The sequence below is a fragment of the Rana temporaria genome, chromosome 6, assembly GCF_905171775.1.
Source record: "Rana temporaria chromosome 6, aRanTem1.1, whole genome shotgun sequence".
NCBI classification, from domain to species: domain Eukaryota; kingdom Metazoa; phylum Chordata; class Amphibia; order Anura; family Ranidae; genus Rana; species Rana temporaria.
This window is the reverse complement of record NC_053494.1, coordinates 83404341-83416946: the sequence shown is the minus strand read 5'-3', so window position 1 is coordinate 83416946 and position 12606 is coordinate 83404341. Positions and strand designations below refer to the sequence as shown.

General features: G+C 46.3%; 1 protein-coding gene across 1 annotated transcript in view; it reads right to left on the bottom strand.

Annotated features, from left to right (window-relative positions):
• Positions 1–12606, bottom strand: part of GRIN2A (glutamate ionotropic receptor NMDA type subunit 2A) — a 1843544-nt gene that overhangs the window by 916476 nt on the left and 914462 nt on the right. Inside the window, exon 4 of the mRNA XM_040356964.1 lies at positions 9285–9399. Coding sequence (XP_040212898.1) covers positions 9285–9399 — 115 coding nt within the window. The remainder of the gene's footprint in view (positions 1–9284; positions 9400–12606) is intronic.

The following is a 12606-nucleotide window of genomic DNA, read 5'->3' as shown; positions in this document are numbered from 1 at the left end:
ACCCCTCTAGCGCCACCTGTCGCCCAGGGATGGGATCGCTACATACTCCCCCCACTTGAAATGACACTGTCCCCAGGGTCCTAAGGCATTCAAGCCTGAATGCCAGCCTGCTACCTGCTAAACAGTATAGAAAAGTAGAAAAGAGAGAGCATAATTTAAAACATTAAATTACAATATCAGCAATTTAAATAACATATGACAATACACACATACACAACCCTATCTAGCTGCCCATTCTCCGCAGTGTTGATAGTAGGTGGGTCCAGAACCTGCATAAGAAAAATGTAAAAGAAACATACACAATAGACATCCTGTCATATCAATATAATTACTTATCTATATACAACCTCCAAGATCAGAATTGAAACTGTACACTCGGGCCCGAGCGCAAAATTTCCCTTCCTCCCGAAGAGTCCTAAGTGTAAGTGCTTAAAGGAGTTCTCTGACCTAAAAGTTTTAACCCCCGCTGTGCCCGGGCTGTAAAAAAATAGAAAATAAACTGTCACTTACCTGCCTACGATCCCCCGTTGTTCCGATATCGCCGTCCCGTTCTCCGGTCCCGGGCCCCTTCCGCTTCCTGTGTGTCGGTGACTCATAGTGCGCTCAGCCTATCAGCGGCCGCAGCAATGTCCCGTCGCGGCCACTGATAGGCTGAGCGCACTATGAGTCACCGACACACAGGAAGCGGAAGAGACCGGGACCGGAGAGCGGGACGGCGATATCGGAACAACGGGGGATCGTAGGCAGGTAAGTGACAGTTTATTTTCTATTTTTTTACAGCCCGGGCACAGCGGGGGTTAAAACTTTTAGGTCAGAGAACTCCTTTAAGCAATATTTACTCTGTACTCTGTTTGCAATAATCTAAAAATATAAAAGAACTGTATGTACATTTCTGTCCTGCAATGTAAACGTTGCAGTACACTGCCCCTAGCGGTCAGTGCGCTGGTACTGCGGCAGTCCAGTTCAAGTGCAAATAGCAGCAAAAGGGAAGTGAAAAGGCAAAATAAGTCTCTTCTCGCTGAATCTTCCTGTACTGCTGTGGAGAAGTTGGCAAGGTCCCACTCTAATTGACTGAACCCAACCCCTCTGAAGTTCTTCATATAAACTGTAATATGGATCCGGAGGGGCCAGGGGGAAAAGAGAAAACTGGGAGAAACAACAAAAGTGGGGGAAAAAAGAATCCTCGTCCAAAACTTCTTCAAAGTGTTAATGCCAGACAATGCAGACATGCAGATCACTTATAAAAGCGTGGGTCTGGCAGGATAATGATGGTGCCAACGGCAGTGGTCGTGGTGGTCGAAAACACCTGGTCTTCTCTTTCAGGCGACTTCAGCATGACCCGATTGCTGTAAATGTGACGACCGTAACTCCAGTCGCGGTGGCAGCGCTCAAATTTAACTCTTAAACAGGAGAGCCTAGGGTCTGCGCCCACCAAAATACGAGGTACTTTTAGGTGTGTCCATATGGCCTCTTGGCACCAAGCTTCCCGTTCCTGATCAATTTGTAGCAAAAGGGAAGGTGGCACATATGGGTATTCGTACCTGTGTTGGGTAGCAACTCTCTGGATCACCAAGCGCTGCAGTCTGGCCAGACTTGGCAAAGTATGTAGGTCCCCACGTCCTGGCAGTACTATTGCGTCCGGTGCCCTCTTTAGTGGGGGAGCAACAAAGGGCAACAACATTTAACTCACCGACTCCCCAGGTTAGACATGAGACGTCCATGGACAGCTGCTGGGACCCACGCGATTCGCTCCGGCTGGAGCGTTTCTTCCTCCTTCGAGTACCATGGAAGGCACGGGATCCTCCGGGGCCCTGCAACTCAGGGGACCGGGACTCGAAAATGTAGTCAGGAAGGTCACCGTCATCAGTCAAGGAATCATCCGATAAAGGGTCAAAATCCGACAATTGCAACTCTTCTGCTGGTAGATAACCGCAGGGTTTGACCGTTGTAGAGTCTCTCGGCCAGTCCGACAAAGAGTGTTGAATAGGTAGGCCTCGACCGCGGCCTTCGGAGGCTGGAGCAGGTCCTGCTCCTAAAGAGGCACACCACACGGAGACCACTGTAGAGGTGGCTGTCTCCGACGTGGTTTCGGCCTGGGTACCAGTCACTTCAGTTGAGCTGGTCACGCTGGATGGGTCACCTTCTTGGTCCGGGCCATCCACAGGGCTTACCTCCGATGAGCGAGGTGGCGAGGCAGCCAAGGGCAGGGTCAAGGTGGACGACACTGAGATTATCTCAGGATCCCGGACTTCTGGTTCCACTATAGCTACCGACAGGGATGGCTCCGGCCATACGATCTCCTCCTCCGCGGTAATGGTGGCGGTGATAAAGTTCACCTGGTACTCCTTGCGTGGGGGTTTTTGTGGCCACAAACAAATAGGCCCGGCATCGCTGGCATCAGGCAAAAGGCTGTATCTTCACGATAAATCCCCGCAACGGGGACAGGTCAGGCCCAGCATCTCCGTTCCGGCACTGCACAAGAGCACGAACTGTCCCTGGGTGGACAAGCGGATACCCGTATCTGTCACTGGCAGAACAGGCTGAGAACCCTCGATGGAGGGGTTGGAGGCCTCAATCGCAGGGCAGCAATGCCCGGTTGCAAGAAGGCAGACAGCTTCCACGTGGTCCTCCTTCTCTCAGGTGGGCGGTGTTCTGCTGGGTTGGCGCGAGACTCTGTGATACGTCTCACACAGGGGAGGGTGGCTCCTCCCACTTGAAGAACTTGTCCAGACATGTTGCAGGCGCGTGTTATGCTGCACGTACGCCCAAGCTTTTTTTTTCACAAGAAAACGTACACCCAAGCTTAACTGTGCGAGGTTAACTCCCTCGTAGCCGGACAGTTCAAAATACATGACACTTTGCTCTTTAGTAAATTGCTACTCACAATTTATGTTGCGAGAGGTAACAGCCGAAATCCCGGACGAGCCCCCACGTGTATCGCTACCCCCGAAGGAGCCGCTGGTTGTTTGTGGGATCGGCCTATTAAGTTACCTCTCAGTGTTGTCTAGGGATGTAGTTGATGAGTAGAGTAGAGCAGTGAGCGAACGACCAGCCAATAAATGAAGGTTTTCAAATGCTTTATTTTCGACCCAACATCAACATGAGGTAGGAAGGAAAGATTGATGAAGTGATAGAGAACTTTGCGGTATCAAGCCTGGATATGAACAGAGCAATCCTGCTCTTAGTAGCACAGTAGTAGTAGTTACAGTTCGTCGCCACTCTAGCCAGAGTGGGTGAAGTGCCCCGGACAGACTTCTGTCACAAGCCTGGCAGCCGAAGTGTCACTTTAAGCTGCTGGGAGGAACAGGCCTCTGCCAAAGACCCGGCTCTAGGGACCTCTGCCACAGGTCTAATACTTGGATGAGCTGAGCAAATTGAGCAAATCCTCCCAGTAAATTTAGTTAGGGTCACCGGGTGACAGTTGAAGTGTACCTGTCAATGTCCCGGTCACCAGATCCCCGATGGTTCGTTCAAGCCTTAGGAGGTGTCTCAACGTGTCTTAGGAGGGGGGGCGCTCTCTCATCCCCCCTCTTTTCCTGCGGCCGGTCAGGCTGCGTGCTCGGATAAGGGGTCAGGTGTGGATTCTTGAGGGAACTCCATTTTTTTTTACATTTGGGGTGGAGTTCCCCTCAATATCCATACCAGACCTGAAGGGCCTTGTAATTGAATTTGGGGGGACCCCCACGCTTTTTTTTCTTTATGAATGATGTAACAGGAGTGACTTTTGGGCACAGATTGAGCCAGGAGATGGGGTGGCAAGTGAATCATAATTCATGTATTACATGAGATGGGACATTAATAATAATTCATGTTTGCAGGATGTCTTGAGATATCACAAGTTGTTGGCTTATTCAATGTGGGGACACATTCTGTTGAAAGGTGTTAATTGCATCTACTCCTAGACATTTCATTGTCCATTGTGTAAAGGTGTGACTACCTGTCTGTTGGAGACAGAACGTCTGTCTAACGATGTGGATTGAAGGGAACTCATTGTGTGATGATATTTTGTGTGAATTCTATTGATAAAAGTATGTGATTGAAGCCCCATGGTGTGAAGGGGGGTGGAGATTTCAGTGTCCCTTTGATTACGGTCACCTGCTTGTAACTGCATAAAAAGCTGAGAAGAAACCATTAAAGCATTCTAGCATTGGAAGCCAGAAAGCACAGAGCTGTGTCTCGTCTTATTCTGGGAATGGGATGGACCGGGTCCTGTTGGTTGGAGTGTCGATAAGCTGTCGTGGGGTGATGGAAGGTCGTAAACGGTGGTGACCGTTACAAATGACTTTTCGGCAATTCATTAAAGCCGCAAGTGATTTTAAATGTCTTTTTTTCCTTCAGAAATTACACTTTGTGCAGAGACAGTTCTAAGCACGGGAAACATGCGCTACTTCACATGCATGCTATACACCCACCCCCCCCCAGGTACGAAATTTAAAGGAATATTTCACTTTTATTGTTTCACTTTAAGCATTCATAAAATCACTGCTCCCGAAAAAACAGCTGTTTTTAAAACTTTTTTTTGCATTGATACATGTCCCCTGGGGCAGGACCCAGGTCCCCAAACACTTTTTAGGACAATAACTTGCATATTAACCTTTAAAAAAAGCACTTTCGATTTCTTTTTTTTAATACATTTTTATTTTTCTCTTTCGTATATCAGCATTTACAACATTCTTTTTCTTTTTCTATTTCATAATGCATTTTCATAACCCAAGTAAGAAATACTCATTATACATTATATATCACCTTGAAAAAAAAAAGAAATTTTTTAGATTTTTAGATTTCTACACTTTAACGGGGCTCTAAAGTTCACACAAACTTTTTGTCTCTTCGCAGGTTTTGGTGCGAACCGAACGGGGTGGTGTTCTGCTCATCCCTACTATTTTTCAAAGAAGAATGGACACAAATGTCACTCTGTAGAAAGCTAGTAGAGACATCCCCAAAAAGACTTGTAGCTGTAATTGCAGCAAAAAGTGGCTATACAAAGTATTGGGGGCTAAATACAAATCCACGCCACATTTTCTGCATATTTATTGGTAAAAAAAATGAAAACCATTTATCATTTTCCTTCCACTTCACAATTATGTGCCATTTTTTGCTGGTCTATCACATACAATCCCAATAAAATACATTTACGTTTTTGGTTGTAACATGACAAAATGTGGAAAATTTCAAGGGGTATGAATACTTCCCTATTCCTACAATACACTTAACATAAAATAGATTTATCAAGTCTGCACCCATAAAAGCATGGGGAATGGACTTGGGGAAGATGTATCCCCCTGAAAAATGGCAAAAAGCACTATGCTCTACCTACACAGCCACAAAAACATCAATCTATGGAAAATTACCCCAAATGTCCTCCTAAGCTGGTATCTGACCCCATACAGAATCCCAAAACCTTATCACTATGCTGGAGGGGATGTGGAGCCACAGGTACACTCCACCACATCTCCTGGGCTTGCCCTGCGGTATCCCACTTTTGGGCATACATTTTCTGGCTGATTAATCAAATCTTCAGGATAGCAATTCAGATGTTAGCAGGAACAGCACTATTTTCCCTAGACCTTGACTCTACACCACATAAACGAAAGATTCCAGTATTACTGGCAACCCGTCTGTCTCTGGTCCAGCACTGGAGAGACCCCCAAATCCCATCTATAAACAAAATAATCCAAATTACTCACACACATGCCACTTATGAGCTGCTCCTTGCATCATCTTCTGGAAGATACCAAGCCACTAGTTTACCTTGGAAACCATGGCTTAATTGACATGCTCAAAACAAAGTTAAATGAACATTAACCACTTCAGCCCCGGAAGAATTTAATCGCAATAAGTGTATATTGATTGGTTTGCGCAAAAGTTATACCGTCTATAAAATAGGGAATAGATTTACAGCATTTTTTTAATTTATTTTTTATTAGTAATGGTAGCGATCTGCGATTTTTATCGTGACTGCAACACATCGGACACTTTTGACACTATTTTGGGACCATTGTCATTTTTATACGGCGATCAGTGCTATAAAAATGCACTGATTACTGTGTAAATGGCACTGGCAGGGAGGAGGTTAAACACTAGGGGGTGATCGAGGGGTTAAGTGTGTCCTAGGGAGTGATTATAACTGTGGAGGGATGGCATGACAGAGATCACTGCTCCTGATGACAGGGAGCAGTAGATCCCTGTCATGTTTACTATGCCGTGATTTAAAGGAGACGTACCTGCACGCCCATTTGCACAGCTGTGCCATTGTGCCGACGTATATCGTCATGCGCTGGTCGACAATCGGTTAAAGAACTTCAAGACTGTATTGGCTTAATGCTTTGTTCTGTTCTGTTGTATTTATTTTCTCTACTGGGAGTCCCCGAGTTACGAACATCAAACTTGCGACTCCTACTTAAGAACAGGAGGCTGCATGGCCACTTTTTGACGGCGGGCACATTCGACAGAACCTTTTAGATGGCAGGGACATTCGATGGGACATTTTCGGCGGCGGGAACATTCGACGGAACCTTTTAGACAGCAGGAACATTCGACAGAACATGGTCACTTTTTGATAGCGGCCACATTCGACAGAACATCGGAAAATAACGTTCTGCGCATGCTGTTCTGACTTACAAACATATTCGACTTTAGAACAAACCTACCGTCCCTAACCCATTCGTAACTCGGGGACTGCGTATAGCCTTCCTCTTCACTGTATTCAATATTACATTCAATAAGTGCCTTATTCATAGAAATGTATCCTGCAAATAGTACTAATAAAAATAATTTGATGTCAATATATAACTTATATATTTTTTCTTCTGTCAACCTTTCACGCCTGTTGGCATAATGTTTGTAACCTTTTTTGTACATCTTCAATAAAAATATATTGAAAGAAAAGAAGATCTTGCAGTAGCATTTTAACAGAAAAAAACAAAAAACAACAAAAAAAAAAAAAAACAGAGTCTCATACAACACTTCATCCTCTAGAATAATATGTGTATTTGAATTCCTGGCAACCATTCAGTGTCACATGATTGCTTCAAAAATTCTGAAAAAAATAGTAAACCCATTAATAGGAAATGTCAATAAAGGCTTAACCTTTTTACTATATTGCACACAACGTACACAATATCAACTATGGCCCAGATTCACAAAGCACTTACGCCGACGTATAACAAGTTACGCCGACGTAAGTGCAAATGTGCGCCGTCGTACATGTGCGCCAGACCCACAAACTAATATGCGCCTAAATACAGGCTACACCCCGCCGACGTAGCTTGCTTACGCCGGCGTAGGGTGGGCGCACATTTAGGCTGGGAGCATGGTTCCGCTCCCATTGATTAGCCATTCAAACATGCAAATGAGGGAAATACGGCGATTCACCAACGCGCGTGTGCCCGGCCCATGCTACGAGAGATGCGCGTAAGTTGTACGTCCGGCGTAAAGTTATTCTCCATAAAGGAGGTGCAACCCAGCAACAGACATGCTCAGGTCTGCACCAGGGAACACAAGCCGGCGTATTGTGCGTTGGACATGTGTGTGGCTGGGCGTACATTATGTTCACGGGGTACGCAGTGATCCGGCGTAGCTTAGGCAGTTGTGCCGGCGTGGTTATGAGCAGGCGCAGGGGGGTGTGCTGTGCATGCTTCCACGTCACGGCGCATGCGCAGTTCGTGATACGTACTGTACCTGTCTGGCGCTAGGCCCATCATTTGCATGGGGTCACACTTCATTTGCATGGGATGCCCACTTCCACCTACGCCGGCGCAGCGTTGGGAGCACTGGCTTGCTGAACGCAATGCTTGCCTCTCTGCACTGCGTTGGCGTAGCGTATAGTGTTTGCTCTACGGCGGAGTAATCTGCGCCTTGCTCTCTGTGAATCTGGGCCTATATGTTAAAAAAACCTAATGCAGCGTACACACAGCCGTTTTTCGGGTTCTAAAAAATTTTTTTTTTATGTCATTAAAAACTATCGTGTGTGGGCTTCAGAGCATTTTTCGTTTTTAAGGTTGTAAAAAATGGTCGTGTGTGGGCTTTAACGACGTGAAAAAAACACGCATGCTCAGAAGCAAGTTATGAGACGGGAGTGCTCGTTCTGGTAAAACTAGCGTTTGTAATGGAGTAAGCACATTCATCACGCTGTAACAGACAGAAAAGTGCAAACCGTCTTTTACTAACACAAAATCAGCTAAAGCAGCCCAAAGGCTGGCGTCATCCAAATGGAACTTCCCCTTTTATAGTGCCGTTGTACATATTGGGCCAGATTCAGGTACAGTTTTACGGGCAAGTGCTTGATTCACAAAGCACTTGCCTGTAAAGTTGCGGCGGCGTAGCGAAAATCCCTCCGGCGCAAGCCCGCCTAATTCAAATGATCGAGTAGGGGGCGTGGATCATTTAAATTAGGCGCGTTCCCACGCCGAACGTACTGCGCATGCTCCGTTTTGAAATTTCTTGCCGTGCTTTGCGTGAAATGACGTCGCACCAACGTCATTTTTTTAACGTGGACGTGAGTTACGTCCTTTCCTATTCACGGACGACTTACGCAAAAAAAAAAAATTGAAATTCGACGCGGGAACGACGGCCATACTTTAACATGGCACGTCTATCTATACGCCACTAAATAGCAGCTTTAACTATACGCCGGGAAAAGCCAACTAGCGTCAACGTAAGAGAATGCGACGGCCGCGCGTACCTTCGTGAATCGCCGGAAAAAGCTAATTAGCATACCCGACGCGGAAAATTACGCAAACTCCACCCAGCGGGCACCGAAGTATTACACCTACTATCCGAAGGCGTACAAAGCCGTACGCCTGTCGGATCGAAGCCAAAAGCCGTTGTATCTTGGTTTGAGGATTCAAACTAAAGATACGACGTGGCAAATTTGAAAGTATGCCGGAGTATCAGTAGATACTCCGGCGTACTTCTTCGTGAATCTGGCCCCTAGTACGTCACCCCGCTTTGCTAAAGCATTTTTTCACGATCGTGTGTAGGCAAGGCCGTTTTAATGATCGGGTTGAAAAAAACGTTGTTTTTTTCTTGACCCTTAAAAACGTAATTTTTTATAACCCGAAAAACGGTCGTGTGTACGCGGCATAAGATTTACATTTAACTGGGGTCCAATTCCCAACATTGGTTCTCACAGTTTATACTACTTGACTTGATTGTTTTTAAAACATCCGTTTGGACACTCATACTAAAAATAAACTTACAACGGTAGGTCAGAGGATATTACACTTTCAGAAATATGAGTCTAATATCAAATCATTTAGACTTACGCGCTTAATTTAACATACCTTTTCCCACGCTCTCTCTACGTTAAGCAACGTAGCAACCAATTTTGGATTTGCCTGATAACCATCTTCTGTAAAGGACAAATCTTTGCCATCCCAAGTCACATTTAACATAAATCTGCAAAAAGAAAGAAAAAGATAATGTAATAATAAGGCCATTAAGTGCTTAGTAAGAACATTAGTTTAGTCATAAAAACAGATACAATTAATGCTTCTGGAACCATGCTCTGGGCGCATGGGACACTTCACAGCATGGACTGAATTCCCCTGGAGTAGCCATAGAATTATAAGTGTATCTATCACTGCCTTTATTAATCCCGGACACCAAGAGAGCCCCCAGAGCCTGCAGTTCCTGTGATCAGAATAATAGCCTGAAGTCATCAGGATCTCATCTTACATGTGAATTACCCCTGCATGGGTGATAGGAGCTGGTGAGTGGGGACCCAGGAGGGGGGAGCACAAAAGTCACCTGCTGAATATTTGCCACAAAGAGCACTTTTCATTTTGGAACTTCTTGAGGATTGTCCCATACAGTTTATCAGTAACTGAATGGATGCGGTCACTGTTTGGAGCAAATTCACATGGACAATGTTTTGAATCTCACCAGTAGACACATGGTTTTATGACTGGTGTCACTTCTGTAACGTCACTGGTTTATATGTATATATTTTTTCACAGATTTATCACTCATTACATTATCTAGTGCAGTGATTCTCAACCTTTTTAGTGCCGTGACCCCTTGATAAAATTTCCCAAGTTGTGGGGACCCCTAACAGTAAAATTATTTTTGTAGCATGGGTTGTCAGCACTCAAGGCGAGACAAGTAAATTGCGTCCCTAACCCATGGACATTTAGCGCTCCCTGAGTCCCTTCCACTGGTACAGTATTAAAACCCCTTATGGTTCATTTTGGGATGTACCACTCCCTCTTTCTCTTTGTTCTCCGTTCTTTCCCTTTTATTTCTCTATGTCCTAATTTCTTGTTTTATTTCCCCCATCCCTCTCTCTAGCCGTCTTGTTCTTTCTCTTATTCTTTCTCTCCCTTTTTCTTTGTTCCTCCCAACATACACCCAATTTTATTGGTGGTACATATTAGTCATATATAGTGAGACCTGTTAGATTACTCTTCAGGTTTAGGTAGCACCACTACCCCATTCCCTTTTCCTTAAGAAACCAATTGATTTACATACGATGCAGCTGTTTTAAATTACATTGTTTTACCCACCAAGCTGACTTTTCCATCTGAAATTTCCCACACAGATATTACACTTGAAATCTATTTGCTGTTTTCATGATTACTATCCCTAACCATTTTTCTTCCAAGCCTTAGGCCTTGTACACACGACCGGATCTGTCCGATGAAAACGGTCCGCGGACCGTTTTCATCAGACATGTCCGCTGGGATCATTTGGTCTGATGGCTGTACACACCATCAGACCATATTCCCCGCGGACAGGATACGCAGTGACGTGGCCACGCCGTGGCCGCGACGATGACGCGGTGACATGTGCGACCCTGGAAGGTCAATGCTTCCACGCATGCGTCGAATCACTTTGACGCATGCGAGGGCTTTCGGCCGAGCGGACATGCCCGGTGAGTCATACAGACGACCGAACATGTCCGACGGACAGGCTTCCAGCGGACATGTTTCTTAGCATGCTAAGAAACATTTGTCCGCTGGAACCTGTCCGCTCGGCCGGGAATCCGGTCCGGTCGGCCATACAGACGACCGAACATGTCCGTGGAAACTGGTCCGCGGACCAGTTTCAGCAAACATGTTCGGTCGTGTGTACGAGGCCTTGATTCAATTTTTCACCTTAGGTGGCCAGCCCGATTTCCCTTTTTGCGGTTATAGAGTAGTTTTCAAACTTTTAAAAAAAAAATCCAAACCATACATTTTCTGAAAGCACAGAATCAGTAGAATTAAAAAAATGAAACATTTTTATACTAATTTTTTAATTCCACGATAGACGCACAAACAAATATATTTTAATACAGATACACAGATTATAAACAATAGGGGCAGATCCACGTACATCGGCGCATATATAGGCCGGCGTAGCGCATCTCATTTACGTTACGCCGGCTCAACTTAGAGAGGCAAGTACCGTATCCTCAGAGTATTTGCGGCCGGCGCAACCTAAATTCCTAGGCGTAAGCCGGCGTAATTGAAAGTAGGAAGGAAGTGGGCGTGTTCCATTGAAATGAGCCGTGACCCCATGCAAATGAAGGGCCGAACGGACGTCGCATGCGCCGTGACACTGACTATGTTCAGCGCCTCTCTGCGCATGCTCAGAACTAGGCCCGGCGTAATCAGTGAGATACGAACTAGGCCCAGCGTAATTAGTGAGATACGCCCAGGGCATAAATACGCCCAGACATGCGCCCGTCCAGTGCAAAAGTACATCCATTTGTTTCCCCCCCTGAAGCAAGGTACTTTTGTTCTTTTCTTTGTAGCTGTTTGATTTAGAGCCATGTTTGCTCAAGCAGCTCAGAAGAAGAGAAAGCTAAATTTTACCACACAGGAGAAGGCGATCATTATCCGGGCCATAGCCCAGTATGATACATTTCTTCATGGGGCAGAGAGTGCCAATACCACCCAGGCCAGGAGGAGAGAGATCCTGGCACTGATTGCTGCAGATATCAATGCGTTGGGGAGTGAGGTCAGATCCCCCAATGACATTTAAAAAAAAAAAAAAAGACCTGCGGCGCCTGGTCCAAGGTAAGCTGGCCAGGATGAGCACTCATGCCAGGGGCACTGAAGGGGGACCAGCAACTACCGAGACGCTCACTGCTGAGGAGCAGGTGGTTGCCCAGTGCCTCCACAGGCATCAAGTGGAGGGAGTGGAGGGCTTTGACTCCATTGCAGATGCCTTGAGGACAGGTAAGTGTGTTTTATCTCCTATCTGGTGTGTAGCATGTGTGGGGGTGGAAGGGAACATGTGACAAGTGTGTGGATCCTCCAACATGTGAATGTTTTGTGCCATCCACAGATGTGCAGGAGGGTGCTGGGCCATCTGGCCAGTCCACACCATCCCCCAGACATTAGGCTGAGTCAGACCACCTGGCAAACCAGGAGTCCTCTGTGGAAGGGAGTGGCCACACCTCTCCTCAGGAGGTGGTTGAGGAGGAGGAGGTGATGAGTGGGAATGAGGTGAGGCTCCATTTGGAGGAGTCTTCCCCTGTGGCTGGCACCAGTCAGCTCTCCATCAGGGGTAGCCCCTCCCGCTCCTCCCCCAACAGGGCTTCCCCCCCAAGGGTCTCCCCTTCTCCAAGGCCCCAAGCCACTTCAGGACCCAGGAAGGTGGCTGGGAAGACAAGGGGGG